We start from the raw sequence: 27,614 nt of genomic DNA, 5'->3' as shown, positions 1-27,614 counted from the left end.
ATAGCGATCAGCTTAAACAGAATTGGGCAGATATTAGAGAGTTTAATCACAAGTAACAGCAAATTGATACTTCATTATTGAGGAGGAGGCTCAAAGTTTTAGACTGGGAGGAAGAGCAAATTATATTGAAAACCCACAGCCCTCTGGCTAGGAGCTGGTTTTCCCCCACGTTCTTGTTGATGGCCATAATTTTTGTGATTCCGGTGGCAAAAAAGCTACTTACCACTTAGCCAGTGCTGACTCTCTGGATGGCTGGGAAATTTACCCACATAGATTAAACAGAGAAAGATTTGGGGAAAAAAATCAGAATAAGATAGAATCCTTTTAAAAACTATTTAAATTCTTCTTTGGAAGTGTGAAGTTTGTTGGTGTCCCCTACCCCCAGGTTCACAGAGCTTTACTGTGTCTTTTTTTGAACTCTTCAGCTACCATTTGCCTTCTCTACGCTGAGGGGTTCTTTATTCCCCTCTTGTCTTCCCTCCCTCCCTCTCTCCCTTGTTCTCTCTCACTCTTTCTTATGAAAGAGAGTTCCCTTTAAGGGTTTGCTTAGGCAGCAGCTTTAAGGGTTCAAAGAAAAACATGGATTTGACCCTTAGATCTCCAGGGTCATTCCGTTCCCTCATGATGCTGCAACTTTGGGCGGTAAGTGTGGGGGCAGCCAGGGATGTTGAAGAAATTTGGATTTGCTTTTATTTCTTAATGGTAGTAGGGAACTGTTGAATGCTTTTGGTAAAGTGAATCAAGTTACTTTCGTACTTCTGCTCCTCTTTAAAATAATTTAATTAATCAATCTCACACTTTTTTGTTCTCTGGCAATTTTCTTTTTTAAACCAACTCTTTCCAAAAATTAGTGTCGTAATGAAACCACACCTGAATCATACCTAAATAAAATGGAGCAATGCTGTCAGAAATTCAGGGACACTTTTACTTCCTAGTGATGGTGATAAGAAATTGAATAGTTTTATTTCCATTTTGGTTAAAATTCTTAATTGCTCATCCTGTGAGCCTACATGCACAAGGGTGCTTAGTGGCTACCTATTGGGAAGATGGTGGGTAATGATTAATGTTTTTAAAATAGTTTTTTTAAGCAAATAATAAAGTATAGTTATAATCATTGTTTTATTATTTGGAATGTATCCTTGGCCAGATAGCATTTAAAAAACTTTTTTCATAATAATATAAATAATTTCTTGGTCAGACTAAGACACTGACTTTGTTTTGGAGGAGGACAAGGAGCAAAAATTACATCAAAGAAATCAGCTAAAAACCCAACACAATTTTTAGTTGCTTCTAGTACCCTACATTTTTACTTGTTTTAATAGTGTACATACAAACATTTAATATTCATTTTCACCTGATACACTTAAAATAAAGAATGCTATGCTTATACATAGTTTTTTAGTAATTATTTTAATGCCTGTAATATTTCATCAAGTTGTGCCACAAGTTTACATAGCTATTATTTTCTTAGTGAACGCTTAAGGTTTCTAGCTCTTTGCTATTATAGATAACATTGTAATGAGCATCTTTTTGCATATAACTGTTTTCTTCTGTTCAATTATCCTTTGGGATGAATTTACAAGAACGAGAGAACTGTGTCAAAGAGTGTTTTTTTATTCTTGATAGGAATTGCTGCTTCTAAAAATTCAAGTTTTTTCTATTATGGATTATTTATAAATGAAATTTATTCTCAAATTTCTTAGATTCCATTTTTGTTCTTTAGTACCTTGCAGTTTTATATATAGCCCCCAGTACATAATTAAATGTCAGCTAATATTTGAGTGATTACCAGCATTTTCTTAAAATCATTTTATGGATTTAGTCTTCATAAAAACCATTTTAATTGTTATTACTGTTACTACCCCCATTTACAAAGATGAGGAAACTGAGGCTCAGCAAAGTTAAATAACTTGGCAAAGATTACATAGACTTCGAAGCCTGTGCCCTGAATAATCTCTTGAATAATAATTTCAAGCTGTTTAGATAATTGAATTTAAAACATAATTAGGCAATCATCATTACTTTAAGATTTTTCATTTTTCTTAATGAAACCATGCCAAGATCATTGATTCCCTTTTTAATTTTCTTGACCCTTAGTGGTTTTTAATTCACTCTGGTGCTCTGTTAAGATGTATCATGTTTGTTTGCTGCTGCAAGATTTCTGTGGGGTGTTTGGAATATTTTATAATAGCCTTGGTGGTTTCTAGGAGCAGGACTCCATTTGGAGAAGAGACGTCCCTGACCTGAGACCTCTCATGTGTGATTTGGGTCAAGACTGGACATTCTGAGAAGGAGCAGATCTTGCAGCGGCTCCTGCCCTCCCTGCTAGGGAGACAGGGCTTTAGTGAAGTTGCTGAATCCAGACGACAGTGAGGAGGAGGGAGACAAGTCGTGTGTCCTACAGGCCCCAGGAGAGAGCTCTGAGTTTGCCACAACCGCCCAAACGCCATGGTCCCAGGTACCCATCCTGACCCCAATCTGCTATGACTCTGCCAGGGCAGCACCACCCAAGAGACCTCCATGGGGTAAACCTGGGTGACTCCTCCTGGGCAGACTCCAGTGTTGCATTTGGAACCTGGAGGATAGTCAGTTCTACCTTGTCTCTTACCCCTGATTGCCTCCAGTTCCCTCTGTGAGCTATCCTCTTCTGTCTTCTCTATACATGGCTCCAGATTTCTTTTTCTCTGGGTCAGCCTCTCACTCTTGGTTTCTGTCAGACCTTTCCTTGGTGCCTTCTGGAAACTTTGTGAGACTAATATTAACAGTAACCTATAACACTTATGGTTCGTAGCAGGTGTGATGCGCAGGAAGCCATTCTAAGTGCTGCGCATGTATTACTTGTACTGACTCATTTAATCCTCACAGTGCCCCTAGGACACAGGCACTGTTTATCATGTCCACTATACAAATGATGAAACTGAGGCACAGAGAAGTTAATTCACCCGTGATCGCACAGCTAGTAAGTGGTAGAGCTAGGACCTGAATCCAGGAGTAAGGCTCAGAGTCTGTGCTCTTAGTTATTAAAATATCCTGCCTCTCCCTAGGATTAAAATTTCCCTATACACTCAACCTTTCTCAGAATGGTCCTTCAACGTATTGTCTGTTATTTGTGCACAAAAGTGCAACTAATGTGTGCCTAGCTAGCCACTTGGAAGCCTTCCACAAGCAGGGAATATAGCCTACCACAGAAACCCCCCACAAACTTTAAGCTCATAAGTGAACATGAAAAACCATATGAGGAAAACCATAAGGGAGAGCCAGCAGATCCAACAAGAGGCAAAATTAACATGTCTAGAACTAGACACAATAGAATAATCTGAAAGAAATTATAAGCATTTTAAAAACATGATTACAGATTAAAGAAGGAATAGAAGCCGTAGTAAAATAATTGGACACAGGAATAAAGAGTAGGCAGTTTGAAGTAGGTCCAAACACAAATTTCAAAAGGTTTAATGCTCAAGAAGCTGGGAAAAAAAAAAAGTTTGATTACTTCCAGTGAATTAAGACTTGATAAAATGGAAAGTAGACCTGAGAAATATCGCGCAGTTGGCAGAAGAGGACAAATTGGTGGAAAATATGAATGAGAATGAGAGGTTAAGAGATACAACCAATGAATGAGGTCTAATATAAGTCTAATAAGAGTCCCAGCAGAAGGGGAATAGAAAGAGGATAGGGCAAAATTCAAAGAGGGAGTGGATGACAATTTTCTAGAAATAAGGAAAACATAAATCCTGGGAATGAGGAAGCATGCAAAATTCCAAACATTTTAGTGAGACTTCAGAACTTTTAGTAAGCATATGGGGAAACCAACTCTCTCATATGCCTTTTGTGGAGAGTCGTTTAACAATATATATTAAAAATGTGTAAGCCCTTTGACCCAGAAATTCTGCTTCTAGAAATTTATCCTCAGTAAATAATCAGTTAAATTCCCCAAAATTTAAATATATAAGGAGGATGTTGAACTCAGTATTGTGTAATAGAGATATATTGGAAACAGCTTTAAAAAACTCATCAGTGTGCAATAGACAAAATAAATTAGGATATAACCATAAAAGCACTGTTGCTTTTATGTAGCTTTTAAAATGATGACATAGATCTATTTTTATTTATTGTTCTAGAAAGATGGTTAATATGGTGAAAAAATCTTGTTAAAAAAAGCAGTATGTGGGGCCGGCCTGGTGGCACAGTGGTTATGTTCTCGTGCTCCACTTTGGTGGCCTCGGGTTTGCTGGTTTGGATCCTGGGCATGGACCTACTCACTGCTCATCAAGCCATGCTGATGCAGTGTCCCACGTAGAAAAACTGGAAGGACCTACAACTAGGATATACAACTATGTACTGGGGGCTTTAGGGAGAAAAAAAAGAAAAAAAGGAGGAAGATTGGCAACAGATGTTACCTCAGCGCCAATCTTCCTCAAAAAAAAAAAAAAGCAATATGTATAGTTTGGTCCCACTGGCATAAACAAAAGTCTATATATATAAAAAGAAATTTGGAAGAATAAATACTTAAAGTTTACAGATGGTTATCACTGGGTAATTTTTTTTTTCTTATTCACTATTTATTGAGCAACTACAGTAACACGTGGCATTGTGCAGGACTCTTAAAGAAATACACATGGTTCCTCTTCTCAAATATTTCATTTGGTTAAAAAGATAGGACTAACACACTTTTAAACAAGCAATAACCCAGAATAGGCTGTCTAAAGTGGCACAAATATATACCAATTTATATTTGTATCCAATGGAGATATTTGGATGTTATTAAAAATTTGAGCTCAGATCCAAGCTATTTAAGACATGATGGTAAAGCTTTATGATATTTAATTTTACTAGAATGTTCTTTTCTTCTGTTGTCAGCAACTGCTCTTCTCTTTTTTTTAATTTATGTTTTAACAGTTTATAACGTTGTGAAATTTTTGTTTGTACATTTTTGTTTGTCCATCACCATATAGATGTCTCCTTTCACCCCTTGTGCCCACCCCCTACCCCCATTACCCCTGGTAACCACAGTACAGTTTTCTCTGTCCATGTGTTGGTTTATATTCCACATATGAGTGAGATCATATGGTGTTTGTCTTTCTCTTTCTGGCTTATTTCACTTAACATAATACCCTCCAGGTCCATCCATGTTGTTGCAAATGGGATGATTTTGTCTTTTATGGCTGAGTAGTATTCCATTGAATATATATACCACATCTTCTTGATCCAATCATCAGTCGAGGGACACTTGGGTTGCTTCCACATCTTGGCTACAGTGAATAATGCTGCAGTGAACATAGGGGTGCATAAGCCTCTTTGGATTGTTGATTTCAGGTTCATTGGATAGATTCCCAGTAGTGGGATAGCTGGATCATAGGGTATTTCTATTTTTAATTTTTTGAGGAATCTCCATACTGGGTGAGTACTTTATGCATTGTCTGAATTTTAAAAATTAACTACGTGTTACCTTAATAATCATAAGAAACAATAAGGTGTTTTACTTGGGAAACAAAAAACAAACCTGAAACAAAAATAGTGTCCTGAAGTTCTAGAGCTCCAAGTAATTACAGCAGTCCTGATGGCCAAGGTGTGCGTTGTATTATGTAACAACGAAAACTTGTAGCCCAGAGAGTAAGACTCCTGGGTTGTGTTTTCTTTTGTTCTACCCTGCTTTCTCCTTCCCTGTGCAGCTTTCAGTAAGCAACCATGTTTTTCAGTTTTTTCTTCTTTTTGTAAAACAACGTATATGTGCTTTATGGTCCCAATGTACTTTCTGACCACTGCGTGAATGAGCTCATTAGAAAAAAAGGAGGAGGGGGAATAAATGGATTAAAGTTGATTAAAATCTTTTTATTCTTTCTGTTTGGTCAATGGCAGTGAGCAGCTGGGAAAGATGCAATGAGTCACTAAGCATTGATAATAAAAAATTGTTCAAAGGATGTCATCTTTCCTTGTGTTTTTCCTCTGTAGGAAAAGCTGTTTCTGCAGCTATAGCTTCTTCTGTGTTTGCAGGCCATGTTGAGAAGCTGAGCAGCAGTCCAGCACTGATCCTTGACCAGAGAGGGATTTCCTTGGGGCTCTGTGGAGACTATAAGTAGAGCTCAATGTGACTTGTGTGGTTTTGCCTTCAGTATTGGGAAGGACTCTCTTTATATTTGAAAAAGGAATAAAACAGTGAGTACATTGAGGTGCTCAATATGGTGAAGGCCAACAGTGAGTGGCTGTGGTGGTGCACCCTGGCTGATCGTCAGAATTTCCTACTGAGCATGTAAAAATAAAGATTCTCAGGCCCTCCAGGGTTCAGATTCAACTGGGCTGAGGTCTAGGGCTCTGTACTTTAAAAGCTTCCCAGGTGGGGGCCGGCCCGGTGGCGCAAGCGGTTAAGTGCGCGTGCTCCGCTGCGGCGGCCCGGGGTTCGCTGGTTCGGATCCCGGGTGCACACCGATGTACCGCTTGTTAAGCCATGCTGTGACAGTGTCCCATTTAAAGTGGAGGAAGATGGCCATGGATGTTAGCTCAGGGCCAATCTTCCTCAAGGAAAAAAGGGGAGGATTGGCATCAGATGTTAGCTCAGGGCTGGTCCTCATCAAACACACACACACACACACACACACACACACACACACACACGCTTCCCAGGTGATCCCAATGGTCATGCAGGTTTGGGACCCACAGGTCTATGGTATAGTGTAGTAATAGGAGGTGTCTACTCCACATAAAATATTTGTATTTCTCAGTGCCCTATCCTTCTTCTTTCTTACTCTCTTCTCTTGTTGTCTCACTTTAAAAAATTATCACTCATGTTCTTTCTTGTTTCTTGCCTGTGTGAAGTTCTATATATATTACTAAATGAACTACTAAATGAGGTTGCTGCCCTGTGCCCTGGGATCTGGAATCTGACCTAAATAGTGCTGCTGTGGAATTGTGTGAATGTGTGTGTGTTTGTGTCTATCTGTCTATTCAAATGTCCTGTAAATACTGTTTACCAGTATCTGCTGTCCTAAAGATGATATCTGGCTTTCAATGTAAAATTATGAGACACATTAAAAAGCAAGAAAAACAACCCACTGTCAAGAGACAGAGCAATCCAAGATCCAGACTCAGATATGACCCAGATATTGAAATTATCAGATAGAGAATTTAAAAAAACTATGAGAATCTAAGATAGTCTGCCTATCTTGAGGTCAGTTGACTAGAACCTTAATTCCTCTGTGCCATGTAACCTAACATATTCACAGGTTCCATGGATTAGAACATGGACATCTTTGGGGGTGGGGAGCATTGTTCTGCTTACTACACATACTACATGTAATTAGAATCCCAGAAAGGGAAGAGAGAGAGAATGGGACAGAAGAAATATTTGAAGAGCTATTGGCCAGGAATTTTCCAAAAATAATAAGACATCAAACTTAGATCCAAGAAGATCCGAGTATCCTAACCAGGTAAATACACACACCTAGACACATCATATTCAAACTGCTAAAAACCAAAGAGAAAGAGAAAATCTTGAAGGTAGAGAAAAAAGACACATAACACACAGAAGGACAAAGGTAAGAATTATAGAAGACATATTATCAGAAATTATGCAACCCAGAAGATAATAAAATGACATCTGTCAAGTGTTAGGGAAAAAAACCCTCTCAAACTCAGAATATTATGCCCAACAAACATGTCTTTCAAAAATGAAGGAAAAAGAAAGACATTTTCAGACAAACAAATTCTGAGAGAATTAATTATTAGCAGACCTGTGCTACAAGAAGTGTTAAGGGAAGTTCTTCAGGCCTGAGGAATATGGTACCAGGCAGAAACTTGTGTCTACACAAAGAAGTGTAGATCTCCAGAAATGGTTAAAATGAAGATAAGTATAAAAGACCTTTTTTCCCCCTTATTCTTAATTACTCTAAAAGTTAATTGGCAGCTGAAAATAAAAATTGTAGCAATATATTTTGGGTTTATAGTTTATATAAAAATATATGACAATGGAAGTGCAAAGGTTGGGAGGGAGGAATTAGGAATGTACTGTTATAAGATTCTTATAATAGTATTCAGAAGTAGACTGTGAATAATTAAAGCTGTATGTAGTAAACATAGGGAAAGCACTAAAAATTTTTAAAAAGAAGTGTAAGTAATAAGCCAATAGTGGAGATAGAATGAGCTTCTAAAAAAATACTCAATCCAAAATCAGGAATATAAAGAGGAAAAAAGAAACAGAGCACAGATGTGACAAATAGGAAACAATTAGTAAGATGGTAGATTTTAATCCAGTCATATCAATAATCACATTAACTGTAAATGCTCTAAACATACCAATTAAAAGACAGAGATTGTCAGATCAGTTAAAAAAGCAAGAGCCAACTATATGCTGTCTATAAGAAAGCCACTTTAACTATAAAGACACAGATAAAAAGTCATTCCTGTTGTTATCTGGCAGATTAATTAAAAGTATTTCCTATAGTTCACTTTACATAATTCTTTTAAGCAAAGAGACCCTGTTCTTAGTTACCTTTTTGGCTGCAAACTGAAGCAAAGAAGAAATTTAAAATTCCATTCTACACAAAGTAGTTGTCTATTCTTTGTTTCTTCTATTATGGGATTGGTATTACCTAACTTGCTTAGACTTTCCTCTTGCTTCACATGGTGTTTGATGAATATAAAAGTTCCTTTGTGGTCTTTCTAACCATTATTTGGCCTCCCTATTGGCACAGTCTGTCTTCTTAGGATTTTCCTTGTAATTTAATTCCTTGCCTTCAGTTTACATTTGTTTTTTCAAGTTTCAGTTCTTAAAATGTTCTGGGTGGTCTGTTGTCTTTCTGTAAAAGCATGGCCATGAATCTTTTTACTGCTGTAAGTCTCTGGGGAAGCTGGTATTTTTTAAAGGATAATGTATCTGTTTTCCTGGGGGGACTCTTAAAGGCACACTATTTTCTAAAGTTCTTTTGGAGTATCTTTTTCATCTTGGTTATTAGTCTCTTTAACACACCAGGATTGTTGCTCTCAAAGATGTAAATCCCATGAACCAGTTAAAAAAGACAACCATAGTCAATATTTTGCAAAGGCAAAATTTAGTTGGGAAAAAGTAGCCTGGTTAGTTCCTCAGGGTCTGTCAAGCACTATCTGGGACTTGTAGTTAGTTCACATATCTCTGTCTTCAACATCAGTTATCTTTGACTATCAAGTATACTGTGTAAAGAGAAATCTTTATTTGTATTTTAGATTAGGAGGAAATGGTAGGGTAACAGCAGTCCTGGGGAGAGTAGATTTGTACCAATGTCATCACCCTTTACCTCCTATTCCCCTATTGGTTGTGTGTGCTGTGAGTGTGTATTGAGTTGCTATGCTCACAGCTGTGGCAGTGAATGTTGTCGTGGAATCCAGCATTAGAAGGTATAATGGGAATATGTAGGGAGGAAGAATGGGTTCAGAGCTTGGATCCTCATAAAGGGGATTAGGTGATTTAGAATGTGATCTCTAGAATAAAAAGTATCTAGAAGTTGAATACTGAATACTGTATATAAAATATATACTGAGTTATCCTTGGTATGCCTTGTAAAGCCAAGAAGAATCTAAAGTGCTTGTGAGATTAAATGATCAAATATATAATTATCTTGCTTTGTTGTCATATGTATATTTGGTGCATGCATGTGTATGCATACTCATGTGCACACACAGACACACACACACATTTTTTTAATGTGTGGCCAATCCGATGTTGGGTGTGGGTACCCCTCTCCTGATATTTTGGTCTAATTCAGGTTCTTAGAGCCAAATGACTCAGTTTTAAGTGAGGAGAGAGAGAGGTGGTTTAGAGAATGGAAAAGACATAGGCTTCTTTAGCTTCAGGTTCTTAAGAGCAAAAGGGAGTAGGCTCTGGATACCACCTAGAGTCTTATAAATAAGTGGAGATAAAATGTGATTGTAGTAGTCTCAGTTTTTTCAATGATAACTTATTGAAAAAGAGTTTCCTCATTCACAAGTGTGGACATACTAATAGAAATGTTCATTATATTGCCAATATATATATATATAGTTCCTAAGATGGCATATCTGGTACTCTCTTCTGCAGCCAGAATACTTTCACCTCAAATTATTATCATAATATATATACTGCTAAAGTATGATTTTTAAAAAAACAACAAAAAGTATGCTTGACATAATAGGGAGAGAGAGGGAAAGATAGGAGAGTGTAGTACAAGGGTAATGGTGGAAATTAGTTTCAGTTAAGTTTCAAAAGAATCTGCTGTGCGGATGAGAGACCCTGGCCCACAGCCTGCTCCCTCCCTTGCAATGAATTTTCCTGTTTGTTTTGTTACTCAAAATGTTTTCTTTTCTTTTTTTTTTTTAATTGATGTTTTAATGGTTTCTAACATTGTGAAATTTTGGGTTGTACATTTTTGTTTGTCCATCACCCCATATATGACTCCCTTCACCCCTTGTGCCCACCCCCCACCCCCACTTCCCGGGTAACCACAGTCCAGTTTTCTCTGTCCATGTGTTGGTTTATATTCTACATATGAGTGAGATCATACAGTGTTTGTCTTTCTCTTTCTGGCTTATTTCACTTAACATAATACGCTCCAGGCCCATCCATGTTGTTGCAAATGGGACGATTTTGTCTTTTTTTATGGCTGAGTAGTATTCCATTGTATATATATACCACATTTTCTTAATCCAATCGTCAGTCGAGGGACACTTAGGTTGCTTCCACTTCTTGGCTATGGTGAATAATGCTGCAATGAACATAGGGGTGCATAAGCCTCTTTGGATTGTTGATTTCAGGTGCGTTGGATAGATTCCCAGTAGTGGGATGGCTGGATCATAGGGCATCTCTATTTTTAATTCTTTGAGGAATCTCCATACCGTTTTCCATAGAGGCTGCACCAATTTGCATTCCCACCAGCTGTGTATGAGGGTTCCTGTTTCTCCACATCCTCTCCAACATTTGTTGTTTTTTGTCTTGGTGATTATAGCCATTCTAACGGGTGTGAGGTGGTATCTTAGTGTTGTTTTGATTTGCATTTCCCTGATGATTAGTGATGTTGAGCATCTTTTCATGTGCCTATTGGCCATCTGTATATCTTCCTTGGAGAAGTGTCTGTTCATTTCCTCTGCCCATTTTTTGATCGGGTTGTTTGTTTTTTTGTTGTTCAATTGTGTGAGTTCTTTATATATTATGGAGATCAACCCCTTGTCAGATGTATGTTTTGCAAATATTCTCTCCCAGCTGGTTGGTTGGTTGTTCATCTTGATTCTGGTTTCATTTGTCTTATAAAAGCTCTTTAGTCTGATAAAGTCCCACTTGTTTATTTTTTCTTTAGTTTCCCTAGTCTGGGTAGGCATGTCATCCGAAAAGATTCCTTTAAACCCAATGTCAAATAGTGTGTTGCCTATATTTTCTTCTATGAGTTTTATAGTTTCAGGTCTCACCTTCAGGTCTTTGATCCATTTTGAGTTAATTTTTGTGAATGGCGATAGCACATGGTCCACTTTCATTCTTTTGCATGTGGCTGTCCAGTTTTCCCAACACCATTTATTGAAGAGACTTTCCTTTCTCCATTGCATGTTCTTAGCACCTTTGTCGAAAATTAGCTGTCCGTATATGTGTGGTTTTATTTCTGGGCTTTCAATTCTGTTCCATTGATCTGTGTGTCTGTTTTTGTACCAGTACCATGCTGTTTTGATTACTATTGCTTTGTATTATGTTTTGAAGTCAGGAATTGTGATGCCTCCTGCTTTGTTCTTTTTCTTTAGGATTTCTTTAGCTATTCGGGGTCTTTTGTTGCCCCATATAAATTTTAGTATTCTTTTTTCTATTTCTGTGAAGAATGTCATTGGGATTCTGATTGGGATTGCATTGAATCTGTAGATTGCTTTAGGTAATATAGACATTTTAACTATGTTTATTCTTCCAATCCACGTGCATGGGATATCTTTCCATTTCTTTATGTCATCGTGGATTTCCCTCAATAATGTCTTGTAGTTCTCATTGTATAGGTCCTTCACCTCCTTGGTAAGATTTATTCCTAGGTATTTTATTCTTTTTGATGCAATTGTAAATGGTATTATCTTTTTGAGCTCTCTTTCTGTTAGTTCATTATTAGCATATAGAAATGCAACTGATTTTTGTAGATTGATTTTGTACCCTGCAACTTTGCTGTAGTTGTTGATTGTTTCTAACAGTTTTCCAACAGATTCTTTAGGGTTTTCTATATATACAATCATGTCATCTGCAAATAGTGAGAGTTTCACTTCTTCGTTACCTATTTGGATTCCTTTTATTCCTTTTTCTTGCCTAATTGCTCTGGCCAAAACCTCCAGTACTATGTTGAACAGGAGTGGTGAGAGTGGGCAGCCCTGCCTCGTTCCTGTTCTCAGAGGAATGGCTTTCAGTCTTTCCCCGTTGAGTATGATGTTAGCTGTGGGTTTGTCATATATGGCCTTTATTATGTTGAGGTACTTTCCTTCTATTCCCATTTTATTGAGAGTTTTTATCATAAATGGATGTTGTATCTTGTCAAATGCCTTCTCTGCATCTATTGAGACGATCATGTGGTTTTTATTCTTTGTTTTGTTGATGTGATGTATCACGTTGATTGATTTGCGGATGTTGAACCATCCCTGCGTCTCTGGTATAAATCCCACTTGATCATGGTGTATGATCTTTTTAATATATTGTTGTATTCGGTTTGCCAATATTTTGTTGAGGATTTTTGCATCAATGTTCATCAGCGATATTGGCCTGTAATTTTCTTTCTTTGTATTGTCTTTGTCTGGTTTTGGTATCAGGGTGATGTTGGCCTCATAGAATGATTCAGGAAGTGTTCCATCTTCCTCTATTTTTTGGAATAGTTTGAGGAGGAAGGGTATTAAATCTTCTTTGAATGTTTGGTAAAATTCACTGGAGAAGCCATCTGGTCCTGGACTTTTATTTTTTGGGAGGTTTTTGATTACTATTTCAATCTCTTTACTTGTGATTGGTCTATTCAGATTCTCCATTTCTTCTTGGTTCAATTTTGGGAGGTTGTATAAGTCTAAGAATTTATCCGTTTCTTCTAGATTGTCCAATTTGTTGGCATATAATTTCTCATAGTATTCTCTTATAATCCTCTGTATTTCCATGGTATCCGTTGTAATTTCTCCTCTTTCATTTCTAATTTTATTTACTTGAGCCTTTTCTCTTTTTTTCTTAGTTAGCCTGGCTAAGGGTTTGTCTATTTTGTTTATCTTCTCGAAGAACCAACTCTTTGTTTCATTAATCCTTTCTACTGTTTTTTTGGTCTCAATATCATTTATTTCTGCTCTGATTTTTATTATTTCTCTCCTTCTGCTGGCTTTGGGCTTTGTTTGTTCTTCTTTTTCTAGTTCTGTTAGGTGTAATTTAAGGTTGCCTATTAGGGCTTTTTCTTGTTTGTTAAGGTGGGCTTGTATCGCTATGAGTTTCCCTCTCAGGACTGCTTTTGCTGCATCCCATATGGTTTGATATGGCATGTTATCATTTTCGTTTGTTTCCAGATAGTTTTTGATTTCTCCTTTAATTTCATCAATGATCCATTGGTTGTTCAGTAGCATGTTGTTTAATCTCCACATTTTTGTCACTTTCCCAGTTTTTTTTTCCTGGTTCATTTCCAGTTTCATAGCCTTATGGTCTGAAAAGATGCTTGTTATGATTTCAATCTTCTTAAATTTATTGAGGCTTGCTTTGTTTCCCAACATATGGTCTATCCTAGAGAATGTTCCATGTGTGCTTGAGAAGAATGTGTAGTCAGCTGTTTTTGGGTGGAGTGCTCTGTATATGTCTACTAGGTCCATCTCGTCCAGTTTTTCATTTAAGTCTAATATTTCTTTATTAACTTTTTGTCTGGATGATCTATCCATTGCTGTAAGTGGGGTGTTAAGATCCCCTACTATTATTGTGTTGTTGTTGATTTCTCCTTTTAGGTTTGTTAATAGTTGTTTTATGTACATTGGTGCTCCTATGTTGGGTGCTATATATTTATAAGTGATATGTCTTCTTGATGGAGTGTCCCTTTTATCATTATATATTTCCCTTCTTTGTCTTTCTTAACCTGTTTTATCTTGAAGTCTACTTTGTCTGATATGAGTATGGCAACACCTGCTTTCTTTTGTTTGCCATTAGCTTGGAGTATTGTCTTCCATCCTTTCACTCTGAGCCTGTGCTTGTCTTTAGTGCTAAGATGTGTTTCCTGAAGGCAGCATATTGTTGGGTCTTGCTTTTTAATCCATCCTGCCACTCTGTATCTTTTGATTGGAGAGTTCAATCCATTTACATTTAGGGTAATTATTGAAATAGAGGGCTGAATGTTGCTGTTTTGTCACTTATTTTCTGGTTCTTTTGCATTTCCTTTGTTTCTTGTCCCATTTGTTTTGGACTGCCAATTCAGTTTGGTTGTTCTGTCTTATGATTCTTCTAGTTTTCTCTTTGTTTATCATATGTGGTTTTAATTTGATTATTTGTTTAGTGGTTACCTTGAGGTTTGGGCAAAAAATCTTCTGTATGAGATAGTCCATTATCTGATAGCCTCCTATTTCCTTATACTAAGTCAATTCAGTCACTTTCCTCTTCCCCTTCTAAGTTGCTCTTGTTATACCTTATTCTATCTTGTGTTGTGGCTGTGTGTTTACAGTGATGAGGTTAAATTTATTTTTGGTGAATTTCTTCCTTTGATCTTTGAGTTTAGTATTTAAGTGGTTGCTAACCTATTCCGGTAAAGATCTACTATTTCTCTGATTTTGTCTACCTACTTTTCTCCTTACTCCAAGCTTTGTGTTCCCTTTCTCTTCTTGTTTTCAGGCCTGAGGGCCTTCTTGAGTATTTCTTGTAGTGGGGGTCTCGTGGCCATGAACTCCCTTAGCTTTTGTTTATCTGGGAGAGTTACTATTTCTCCATCATATTTGAAGGATATTTTTGCTGGATAGAGTATTCTTGGCTGAAAGTTTTTGTCTTTTAGTATTTTGAATATATCATTCCAGTCTCTTCTAGCCTGAAAAGTTTCTGTTGAGAAATCCGCTGAGAGCCTGATGGGAGTTCCTTTGTACGTTATTTTTTGTTTTTGTCTAGCTGCCCTTAATATTGTTTCTTTGTCGTTGACCCTGGCTAGCCTTACCACTAGGTGTCGTGGTGAAGGCCTTTGTCTGTTAATATATATAGGCGTCCTGTTGGCTTCGCTTACTGGTATTTCCTGCTCCTTCCCCAGATTTGGGAAATTTTCAGCTATTATTTCCTTGAATAGGCTCTCTGTTCCTCTTTCCCTCTCCTCTCCCTCAGGAATACCTATAATTCTTATGTTACATTTTCTAATAGAGTCCGATATTTCTCGGAGTCTTTCTTCATTTCTTTTTAGTCTTAGTTCTCTCTCTTCTTCCATCTGGAGTATATCTGTATTCCTATCCTCTAAAGTACTAATTCTTTCCTCCATATTGTCAGCTCTGTTCTTTAAAGATTCCAGATTCTCCTTTATCTCCTCCATTGTGTTCTTCATCTCCATCAGCACTGATAGGTTTTTCTTTGTGATTTCAATCTCTTTTGTGAAGAAACTCCTAATCTCATTTAATTGTTTGTCTGTGTTGTCTCGTATTTCGTTGAGTGTTTTTATGATAGCTATTTTGAAATCTCTGTCATTTAGTTTATGGATTTCTGTGTCTTCGGGGTTGATTTCTGGGTGCTTGTCATTTTGTTTCTGGTCTGGTGATTTCATATATTTTTGCATTGTGGTTCCTGTGTTGGTTTTGATTTTCCTCATCCTGGAAGTCTCTGGTTGCAATTTCCACCTGCCGCCACTGTCTGGTGGTAAAGGGCTGTGTAGTCTAAGCCCCCTGCGCTCTGCCCCAGTTTTTCTGCTGCGATCCACAGTTTTGTTTTGTTTTGTTTTGTTTTTTTCCCCACTGCGATCCACGGGTCCAGTCCAGTTTGTTCAGGTCTGCCTCAGATCGCTAGATCTGGTCGAGCTGCAGACTCCGGGTTGCAGGGAGGGGGGAGCTCTCTCTTTTGCCCTCTGGGTCCCTGACGTGGGAGGCTTCTCGTTTGCCCCTCTTTATCCGCTCTCTGGGTTGCTCAGATGTTGATGGTAGCCCTGTGGCTCCTCTGAGCCCTCTGTGCGGGAGTTTCCCACTGGCTGAGAGAGCCCGAAGAGCTACAGTTTCCCGCCGAGGGCCGCCCCTCCCCCCTCTCTGGGAGCCGCGTGGACCGGATCGCTGATCTGATGGGGAGGGAGCGGAGTTCTCCTTACCTCTCCCCACTTCCTCCGTGGGCCCAGCACGTTCCGCTCTCAGATGTGCGGCAGTGTGGATCCCTCCGCTCTAGCTTTTCACTGTCTGGGATTCCGTTGTTGGTCTGTGGCTGTTGCTTTTGTTGTATCTTGTGGGGGAAGAATTCACGGGAAAGCTCACTCCGCCATGATGCTGACGTCACTGTCTACTCAAAATGTTTTATTCAGCATAACCTGCCAAACTGCGAAGATTAATAGTGATGAGAGAAAAAGAAAATCGTAAGGGTCTTGATTTATAACAAAGAGGGATTTTCTTTATGGGAATCCCTCAGTGGACTGGAGACACCCCTGATTTTGACAACTGAAGATACTGTGACCTGTACACTCTCTTCATGGCAGATTTTTCAAGTGGGCTATTTCATTGTTAGATGGTTACCAGATTTTAAGTCCTGTATGTAAAACTTAAGTGCGGAAAGATGCTTCAGCCAGATTCTAATCTGTGCTTCAGTGGGAAAAGACCAGAAAAAAAAATTTCCCAAATCAATGGAGCTTCAAGTACATCATTGTTGCTCAGTCTGTCACCTTGGTGATGGGAAAGCTTGAGGGGGCCTGAGGTGGTGGTATTAGTAGAAACAGCTCTTACACTGAATAAATGTGTGTGTGCGTGTGTGTATATATTCACACTGCTGGGTTCATCTCATTGAGTCAGCATACTAATGTAAGGAAAGTTTGGTAGAGAATTTCCTGGAAGCGGCTGGCCTACTTACCCAACCACAGTGGCTATTTTTTCTACTTTATCTGGCAAATAAGAGAATACTGAGTTTGAAGAGAGACTCTTGACAGTAAATTATGTTAACATTTGAGGCGTCAAGACAGCTCCTTGTGGTGACTTTGGCTACAGCCCGGAACCCTGCTCTCCCCTCCCCTGGCACCTTTGCTCTCCTTCCGAGTGAGGCTGAGCTGTCGGCTCAGTTCATTGGAGGGCCTTCTCTGAGCATGTGCCCAGGAGGTAGCAGTGTCCTTGGGTCATGACTGTTTGGCCATAGGGACCTGGCTCTCTCACCAGGTAAAAGCTGCACCAGTAGAGTAGGCTGCCCTGCATCCCTGAAGACATGGGCCCTTGTGAGACTCAGGGGCTGGGGCTGTAGACTCTGTCTAGAGGTGGTATTTCTAAAACTTTAGTCTAGGGGCCACCTGTATCTGGGGTGCTTGTTACAACTGCAGGGTCCTGGTTCCATACCTATTAACTGTGATTCAGGATGTCTGGTATAGTAATTCTGAGGCATAATGAGGTTTGGGAACTACGGACTTAGAATATCTTCCCATGACGGACATACCACAAAAGGGGTTATCTTACTGTAGACACTTTTGATTACTAGTTGTCCTGTTACTTTACAAATTCATTTATCTAAATATTTATCAAATACCTAGTCTGTACCAGATACTGAGATAGGCAGTAGAGTTGTAACAGTGAACAAGATTGACATGATTTTTATCTTCATGAAATGGAAGGAAAACAAGTAAACAAAATAATAATTATAACGAGAACTATGAAGGCCACAACAAGATATTAGAGTATAATGGAGGGAGGAGCAGTGAGTATTTACAATAAAAAGATAGTTAGAGGAGGACCCTTTGAGGAGGTAGCAATTGTACTATGCCCTGGATTACAAGGAACCAGACGTAGGAGGAGCATGCTAGGCAGTATAAAAAACTTGAGCAAAGGCACTGAGACAGGATTAACCTTGATGTGTTTCAAGAAGAGAAAAAAAGGGCAGAGTGGCTGGTACCCAGCAAGCCAGGGGAAAAGAGGAGTGAGATTAGGCAAGTGGGCACCAGATTATGTAGGCTCTTGAGGACCATGGGGAGGCAGATGAGACGGAGTGAGGAGTCAGACATGTAGTTGGATGTAGGAATCTGGAGTTGAGAGGAGAGGCCTAGTTTGGGAAAAGGATGTGGGAGTCATCAACATTTCCATAGAGAGCCACCAGAATGGGTAATTAACCTAGGGAGAGGCTGTAGAGAGAGGATAGGGAAAAAAACTAGAAGCAGCCAGGACCAGAGAGGTGGGAGGGTGGGAGGAAAACCAGCAGACTGTAGGCCTGTGGAAGCCACAAGAGGAGAAAGCTTAAAGGGAAACAATCGAATGTGTTATTGCTGCTAAAGGTCTAGAACAGTGCAGTCCTGTACAGTAGCCACTAGCTGCCTGTGGCTGTTGAGCACTTGAAATGTGACTAGTGCAAACTGAAATGTGCTGTAAGTGTAAAATAAAATGCTTACCATGCACACCTAAAACTAATACAATGTTATATGTCAATTATAGCTCAATAAAAAAATACACACCAGATTTCAAAGACTTTTTAGTACAAAAACAAGAATGAAAATATTTCATTAATACTTTTTAAAGTAAGGATCGCATGTTGAAATGATAATATTTGGGATATATTGGGTTAAATAAAATTCACTATTAAAATTTCACCTGCTTTTTACTTTTTAAAAATATGGCTACTAGAAAATTTTAAATTACACATGTGGTTTGCATCATTTTTGTATTGCGGAGTTTGGCAACGTGGAGATCATTTGCAAACTTCGTAAGAGTAGACTGCCTGAGATTAAGGAATACCTAGCAAATTGTTTATACTCAGATGAGACTGAATCCTTATCATAATACTATTATGCCTAAAATTAAATAACAAAACTCACCACTAAAAATTCTTCTACACTTTTGATATGTATATAAGTGATTAATAATTTCACATAAATTCACAATATAATATGTGAAGTATTTAAATTAAATCCTTTGAAATCATCTCTCAAATAGAGTTTTTCAGTCTTTTTCTAACCTATGTTTTCTTTCTTTCCTTTTTTTGTCTTTTTTATTTTTATTTAAAAATTTATTTTTATTTTCTTTTTGCATATCTGGCCAGGAAACTTCATGGTGTTATGGTCAACTTGCCGCACAACCGTGTTCAAATCTGTCACCAACAGGTTCATTAAAAACCTGGCCTGCTCGGGGATTTGTGCCAGCCTGGTCTGCGTGCCCTTCGACATCATCCTCAGCACCGGTCCTCACTGTTGCTGGTGGATCTACACCATGCTCTTCTGCAAGGTCGTCAAGTTTTTGCACAAAGTCTTCTGCTCTGTGACTATCCTCAGTTTCCCTGCCATTGCCTTGGACAGGTAAGATCAGGTAGCCAGGGGAGCAACTTTTTTTTTAAGTGTAGTGAAAAATTAGCATCATGTAGCAAATGGTGAATAGTTAACGTTCAACACGTGTTTTAGTCTGCATGTGGTCAATAGAGAATGAATGTCTGAAACAGATGCCTCATAAAAGGTTGATTTAACAGCAGGTACAGAAAATAGGAACATTGAGAAAAGATGTGGCAGTGGGGAGTTCCATCATGAGGATGCTGGGGTTTCAACTTGGTTGGAATTGGCGGTATCTGCGTTGCAATTTGCAGTAGATTGCTCATCTGAGTGATAATCTACAATTAGGGCTTTTTATGTAGGATGAAAACATTTTTGGAAGAACAAGGGAGTAATTCAGTGGTAATTTAACAAGTGATTAGACAGTCCAGTTGGACTTGGCCAGATAACACCACAATTCCTTTGGAGGATTTATTTCCAAGGCTTTATATTGTGATGGTTGTTGTTTTTTCTTCGAATCCTCTTTAAAAAGATGCCCATTTGGAAATAAGTCTTATATTGTTGCTGCTGCCATCATACATAATTTGATCAAATTTATCAAAGTGAAGTGTAAAGATCTCAGTAACCAACAGCATCCTGCTTTTTCCCTTTTTTGTTAGCACTTTCTGAATACAGTTTGAGATAATAGTGCATTTTAGAGAATAGAATTAAATAAGCAAACAAGAATTGAAAAGTATTTTGTGTCCGTGAGTACTTTTGATTTCAGGATTTACAGAGAGGAACAGTTGCTGAAGGGAAAATGCTGGCTCCTCTGACTTCATACCCCACGATAAATTTAACTACATTTTATATGAATTTGGAATTTTTAAACTCTTTATCCATTCAGAACATACTTAATACCTTAATGACCTATGAGGGTATGGATTGCAGAACTGATCTGTGGAGTCTCTTAGCCTCTCAGGCCTGGAACCCTGATTTCCTTAGTTGCCCAGTGTTGTCTGCAGGCAGGAACACAGTCACACAAAGCCCCCAGCGTGCTAGGAGAAGTCACTGGCTCTGTGCTTAAGAGGGGGCTCTAGAGCCAGAAGTCTGACTTGAAGCCCTACCTACACTGCTTTCTTGCTGGGTGGCTTTGGGCAAAGTGGCTTAACCTGTCTGAGCCTAAGGTTCCTCAGTGGTAATTACGCAGGATTAAATGAATTATTTATGGCCTGCACTTGGATAGGCTGCACCAATGTGTGTCTGTCTTTCTCTAGGCTTTCCTTCTGATTGTCACATTCTTCTAGATATATTGTCTGCAATCATTTTACCATCAGATCTTGCTGGGAGACACTCCAGCTCTTTGGAAGTTTCTTGCTAGAAACTCACCCTACACAGGGGCATATGAGGCAGGTGACATGGATCAAGTTGAGGTTGTATGTCTGCATTCCTGTTCATAGGGGTCAGTCAGTCAGCAGGTACAGCTAATAGTTGCTTTGTGGGTATCTAGACTCAGTGGGCAGGACTTGATATTTTCTTAGAAGAGAAATCAGAAATCTAGAATTCTGTCTTTTAAAAATGTTGGCAATTAATTTTCATTCAAAAAATATGTGGGCCACTCAAATCCCTTCAGCAAGCTGAATGTGCCCCATGTAATGCCAGTTTGCCGTGCCTGCTTTACAGTGACTTTGCGTGTCTCTTCATGTTCAACAAGAGGTCTTTGAATATCTGGAAAGTGCCATTGCACAGCACTGGAATATAACAGTGAAAAGTCAATTTACATCCCAGCAGGCACCCTAATGCATTTTGTGTTGAACCGTTCTGTGTTCGTGGCAGGTGTACTTCCAGCTGCCCTTGGTACCATCTGCTCGGTGAGGTCTTAAGTTTTCAATCCACATTGTGGACTTTTCTTTCCTGAAAGTTTTTTAAAAACAGTTTTATTGAGCTATAATTTACATATCATAAAATATACCCATTTTAAGTGCACAAGACAATGAATTTTAGTGTATTTATACAGTTGTGCAGCCATCACTACAATCAAACTTTAGAATATTTCTGTTGCCCTTAAAAGAAACCTCGTGCTCATTTACAGTCACTCCCCATTCCTACTCCCAGACCCAGGCAACCACTAATCTACTTTCTGTCTCTACGTGTTTGCTTTCTTTTAGACATTCCTTTCGTATAAGTGAAAGCGCACAACATGTGTTCTTTTGTATCTAGCTTCTTTCACTCAGCATGGGTTTTCAAGGTTCATCCATGTTGTAGCATGTGTCAGTACTTCATTCCTTTTTATTGCTGAAACTATTCTATTATATGGATATACCACATTTTATTTATTCATTTACTAATTGATGGACCTTTAGATTGCTTCCACTTTTTGGCTATTGTGAATAATGCTGCTATGAATCCTGAAAGTTTTTGAGGAATAAGATTCAACAGGAGTGGGAACACATTATTCTGAACAGTTTGCTGTTATACCTGGAAGCCATGCAATAATCCCTGTGGGTTATTTCTGGGCCTTTGGTCTTAGACAAGAAAATATGCAAACAATAAGAAATTCTTATGTTCTTTCCAGCAGAAAAGCTGGATTTTTTTGCTGTCATTTAAAAAAAAAAGGTAAACAAGTCCTTTTAGTAGAAAAACAAGGCTGATAAATTCCTATTTTATTATTCAGCAAAACAGATTACTTGCAGGCATAAGCAGGGTGTGCATGAAGACAAAGGGAAGACAGTCATTTCTCTCACTTCTTTCTCAAATATGTATTTTATGACACCAAGTCAGCAAGTTAATTGGGAGGCCACCTACACTTCCTACATCATCTTCTAGAGATGTAGACACTAACAAAATTATTATAATGAGTCTGTGTGCTTGTATTGTCGTCTATTTCCCAACATGTAATGGAAGCAGAAATGACTGGACTCCTGGCTTTGTTACCTGTCAGTTAATAAATAGGAATTGGAGACAGTGGATTCCTGTGTATTCATGTGCAGGTATAGGGCCATCACACTGAATTTACAGAGTTGTAATTAGAAAATGTGTCTATATTCAGAGAAAAAAAATTGAGAGCATGCATAACTTACACATTTCTTTCTCTTGTTTTCCCCTGCCAGAAAGAGATCTAGAACACATTTCATCGTGCTCCATCCATCTCTGATCATCCATCGTCATGTTGTGTTTGCATCATATCTTCCTCAGCCGGGAACATTCTCCCTCAGCTTGTCCCCTGCCAGACTCCACCACAGTGCCACCTTCTCTTGACATTTTCCCAGGTGCTCCCTTTCCCGTACCTCCTTTGTGCATACCTCCAGTGGAGCCATCATCTCCCCGTTTATAATGTTTGCACGTATGCCTTTTTCCCCACTGAGTTTAGAAACATTTCTATGTGTCTTTTCATCTTTGTAGCCCAGTGCCTGGCACAGTAGCTGGCACATAGGCGGTGCTCAGAAGTTCTCGTGACAGGAAGGTGTGCATGCTCACCTGGCCGCATGAGTGCATGAATTTTGATAGAGTTGTAAGGTTGACTCCAGCATTGGTTGACTGCAGAGACATGGGCAGAGCTAATGTGAAGAAACTCACCATATTTCTGATGGCTACTGGCAGGCCTTTCATGATAGATGTGGTTCTAGGGTCTGAAGAATTACTCAGTTCTCCCAAATTATTGATGATATTGAAACAAAGTGCTTTTGGAAATCTGAATAGGTGGTTACAGAATAAACAAAGCTTGAAGGAAAGGAAGTCTTATCTGATTTTAGCAAAAATCTAATTGTGCAGGCGTTTTAGACCTATTAATTGCTCTTAGGGTTACTGAGTGATTATCACAGGAACAATGGCTTTTGAGCAGGCATAATTTTTGTCCGTTGGACTGATTTTGTGGAAGGACCTTGTCAGAGTCCATCTTTCATACTGGATTCTTCTGCCCTGAGCAGCTGTAAATGCTAATGATACCCAGTGCATACACTGTGCCATAAATCTGCATTGTAGATGTGTGCAGACAAATTTCTTTCTGTTAGTGGCTTTGAAAATTGCCCTAAAGCTTCTCAGCCAATATAAAATTTTTTACAAATTGCCGTTTACCCTTAAATTGAAAAATAGATGTCTTTATAGCAGATGGAGACATCCTTTGTATTGAGGGCACTCTTTGGGATTTAATCCTAATGGCAATAATTATAAAGGTAGCTATGAAATGAAACTATTTACTTGTTTTCCTAGTAGACAGTCTTGAGAGTCCCATGAAGGCAAGGCTTTGCTCTGCTCGTTTAGAAAGGTACATTTTTGGCCTAGTGACACCTCTCATTGTACAGCAAAGTCCTCAAAACTTTAAGGTCTGGCTTCCTAAGCCCCCCAGTGGTTCCCTCTGTCTTAGGAAGAACAAAAAAACTTGACCCTCTTTTTCTTTTCTCCCACTTGTGGTAATGTAGATTCCCCTAATTTAAAGAGTATCTTCTCCTGTGAAATGAATTTTGCCTGTGCATTTTGCAGGTACTACTCAGTCCTCTATCCGCTGGAGAGAAAAATATCTGATGCCAAGTCCCGTGAACTGGTGATGTACATCTGGGCCCATGCAGTGGTGGCCAGCGTCCCTGTATTTGCAGTGACCAATGTGGCTGACATCTATGCCATGTCCACCTGCACTGAAGTCTGGAGCAACTCCTTGGGCCACCTGGTGTATGTTCTGATCTATAACATCACCACGGTCATTGTGCCTGTGGCTGTGGTGTTCCTCTTCTTGATACTGATCCGACGGGCCCTGAGTGCCAGCCAGAAGAAGAAGGTCATCATAGCAGCGCTCCGGACCCCACAGAACACCATCTCTATCCCCTATGCCTCCCAGCGGGAGGCCGAGCTGCACGCCACCCTGCTCTCCATGGTGACGGTCTTCATCTTATGTAGCGTGCCCTACGCCACCCTGGTCGTCTACCAGACTGTGCTCAATGTCCCCGACACTTCCATCTTCTTGCTGCTCACTGCCATTTGGCTGCCCAAAGTCTCTCTGCTGGCAAACCCTCTTCTCTTTCTTACTGTGAACAAATCTGTCCGCAAGTGCTTGGTAGGGACCTTGGTACAACTGCACCACCGGTACAGTCGCCGAAATGTGGTGAGTACACGGAGTGGCATGGCTGACTCCAGCCTGGAGCCCAGCATGCGCTCAGGCAGCCAGCTCCTGGAGATGTTCCACATTGGGCAGCAGCAGATCTTTAAGCCCACAGAGGATGAGGAAGAGAGTGAAGCCAAGTACATTGGCTCAGCTGACCTCCAGGCCAAGGAGATACTTACTACCTGCCTGGAGGGGGAGCAGGGGCCACAGTTTGCACCCCCTGCCCCACCCCCGGGCACAGTGGACGCTACATCCCAGGTGGCATCAGCAGCCCCTGTGGAACCTGAGACATTCCCTGGCAAGTATTCCCTGCAATTTGGCTTTGGGCCTTTTGAGTTGCCTCCTCAGTGGCTCTCAGAGACCCGAAACAGTAAGAAGCGGCTGCTTCCCCCCTTGGGTAACACCCCAGAGGAGCTGATTCAGACAAAGATGCCCAAGGTAGGTAGGGTGGAGCGAAAGATGAGCAGAAACAATAAAGTGAGCATTTTTCCAAAGGTGGATTCCTAGCAAGGGTTATAAATCCCTGGAAGCAACAGGGAGCTTCCACCTTCTTGCCCTCCCTTCTCTCTGGCCCTACGATTTGTGTGATCTCATTGCAACCCAGTCTGGATTGACTCCTCCTGTATGGGCCAAATGCTTTTGAATAAGAGGGAAATCTATGTAAAATCAAATGTCCTCTTTATTGAGGGAGTATCTATATTTATCTCAGTGCTCCATGTCCTTAGTAAAGTCTACATTCCTCTCTGTGGAGACAAAAGCTGGGCAGTGTGGAACGAGTCTTGGGGTGGGTCCTCCATGTGCATTTTCTGAGGACTCCTCAGTCCTCTGGGCCCAGCAGAGAATATAGGGAGAGAAGAACATCCATGAGCTCAAAGGGAGCAGTACCACTCTAAAGGGAGCCCAGGATAATTATGGAGCAGCTTGGCCGCAAAGAAAATGCCTATGTGATTGACTTAAATATGATAAATGCTAAAAATTTTTAATATTGACCTGTCCCTTCAGGGAAGATAGGGACTTGGCGTTGACGTCTTTTCTCTGGAAGGCCCGATCATATGACTTACAGTTTCTCCCGATGCCCTTCTTCGTTTGCTTTTGCTAGGATACAGGTGAGGGATGAATGCCTTTTCCACCCCTATTTGACAGACATGGCAGTGGATGTGCCCGGGGGTAAGGGACATAGTCTGTCCTTGATTATCTGACATTCTCCAGACACCACCAAGGCCTCAGAAAGATACGTCTGCAGTGTTGGTTGGAAAACACTGTGGAATCTTTACTATATCTTTCCCCCTTAAGTTGTGTTTTTCAAACAAATGAGAGAGAAGCTTAGAGGTGGAAAAGGCTGAGAAATGCCCACACACTGTAGTCTTTTCCCACATGGTCTAACATGAAAGGTGCTACGTAGCAATCGGTAGGAGTAAGTTGAAAAAAATTATCTTGTGCAAACTTTTGGAATTAAAAGGTAATTAAAAAATGCAAAGTTAGTGTACACGGAGTCCTCTGGAAACATCCAGCTAAAAATACTTGATTAGGAAAGGTGATTCTGCCCAAAAGAGTGGGACAAGTCTGACAAAGATGGCTCCCTTTTGGGGACTCCAGAACCCAGGTGTGGCCAGTCTTGTTTTCAGTCTGTTTGTACAACTGTGGTTCTCCCTTCATTTTGGACATAAAGGAGGAACAGAGCAGGGAAAAACAATTAATGTAAAATACCAAGGAACCCCTAGCCCAGGTGAGCTCTCCACTCCTCCTTCCCAGTGAAGTTGCAGCAGGAGCCAGAAGAGGGAGGACCATGTCCTCAGCTGATTGGTCCCTGGGGACCGTCACGAGCAATTTGAGTCCACTTTAGGTGGATTTCACCAGGCTGAATTCAAACTCCAGATGACACTTCACTCTTACTGAGGGCAAATCAGTGCCAGCTCTGCTCTTCTCTCTGGGGCGTTTGTTCTTGTTAATACACATAGGGGAGCCAGTCCAGTGCCTTGAGCAAGCTTGAAGGGAAGGGGGCCTTCTCACCGGCACATGCCCACATCCTGACGGCAGTGGTCCTCAACGTATCTTCTCCTGTTACACACTGGCCCTTGTCCCTCGGAGGAAGCTCGGACTATGTGTAGGGAGTCTCCTTTTCCTTTCCTCTGCTGGGTATGGTGTCTTGTGATTCCAGAATATGAATCCAAAGACCCTTCCCCTGCAGAGGGAGCGCCTTCCTCTTTGTGTTTTGTCTCCTTGAAGGGGTGTGTGCTCACAGCAGAAACTGGGACTTCCCCCTTCTCCCGGTGCCCTGCCTCCAGGCCCTTTGTGCATGCAATCTGTAGCTCCTTGCCCTGAGAGTTAACATGTGCCCCTTCACTCTTATCTTTCAAAAGCTTTACAATTGTTACAGCTTTCATCAAGAGGAAACATAAGCTGTCAGAAAATTGTGTCCACTTTAGAAGAATCTGTCAAATGTAGCCACTTTGGTGTCTTTCTGATAATATATATGTACAACTTAAATTCTGGGCAGAATTTGGTAGGTATTTCTTATGTATGTTTGAAGCAGATGGTTGCCTTCTAACAGGTCATTGCCAGGTGTATTTCTATACTCTTTGAAGAATTACATTTTAATAAAAAATTGAAAAGCAGTTTCTGAACTCAAAAAACGTGGTATGAGCTATGTTTTTTTGTTTCTTCTTTTCCCTTTCAAGTAGTATACTATCTGAACCTCTCTCTTCCTGCATGATCTCAAATGAAAGGTATTCATTTTTTCCCCATAAATGCAGATGCAGCATTGCAAGTACCATTTTCTTGTGTTGTTGCAATTTAAAAAATGGATTCCCGAAGGAGAAAATGCAGCGTTTGAATATATGCCACAAACGTGGGTTCCAGGGTGAGTTGGTAGATGGACTGCTCAAGCCTCTAGGTGGAGCTACCCAGGGAAGAGTGGAGTGCAGCCATCATCACCCCTCACGTGAGACGGTGGATAACACGTGGTTAGGGCCATGGGCTTTGAGGTCAGGTGGCCCATGTTGGAGTCCTGGCTCTATCACTGACCAGCCTTGTGACCTTGAGCAGGTGAGGTAACCTCCATGTACGTTGGTTTCCTCTCAGTCAAGTGGGGAGAAAATAACTGTGTCAGAAGCTTCTGTTGCCCCGCCTCACATACTTCATGTCTAATTTTAGCCATGTCTGCAGTGGGCCATTGCTGGCTGCATCCACTC

The 27,614-nt window shown here is 40.0% G+C and overlaps 1 protein-coding gene across 4 annotated transcripts in view; it reads left to right on the top strand.

Annotated features, from left to right (window-relative positions):
• Nucleotides 1-27,049, top strand: part of GPR176 (G protein-coupled receptor 176) — a 112,385-nt gene extending 85,336 nt beyond the window's left edge. For 2 of the 4 annotated variants that reach the window (XM_058541203.1, XM_058541205.1), the window contains 2 exons: nucleotides 19,130-19,382; nucleotides 23,808-27,049. In XM_058541203.1, coding sequence (XP_058397186.1) covers nucleotides 19,130-19,382; nucleotides 23,808-24,930 — 1,376 coding nt within the window. In that variant the 3' untranslated portion in view covers nucleotides 24,931-27,049. Of the gene's footprint in view, nucleotides 1-2,207; nucleotides 2,459-19,129; nucleotides 19,383-23,807 lie in introns of all 4 variants that reach the window. The other 2 variants (XM_058541204.1, XM_058541206.1) reach the window with 2 other exon arrangements.
• Nucleotides 27,050-27,614: the final 565 nt, after the last annotated feature.

This window comes from Diceros bicornis, chromosome 5 (genome assembly GCF_020826845.1).
Source record: "Diceros bicornis minor isolate mBicDic1 chromosome 5, mDicBic1.mat.cur, whole genome shotgun sequence".
NCBI lineage: Eukaryota > Metazoa > Chordata > Mammalia > Perissodactyla > Rhinocerotidae > Diceros > Diceros bicornis.
The sequence above is the reverse complement of the archived record's forward strand: the minus strand, read 5'-3'. Positions and strand labels throughout refer to the sequence as shown.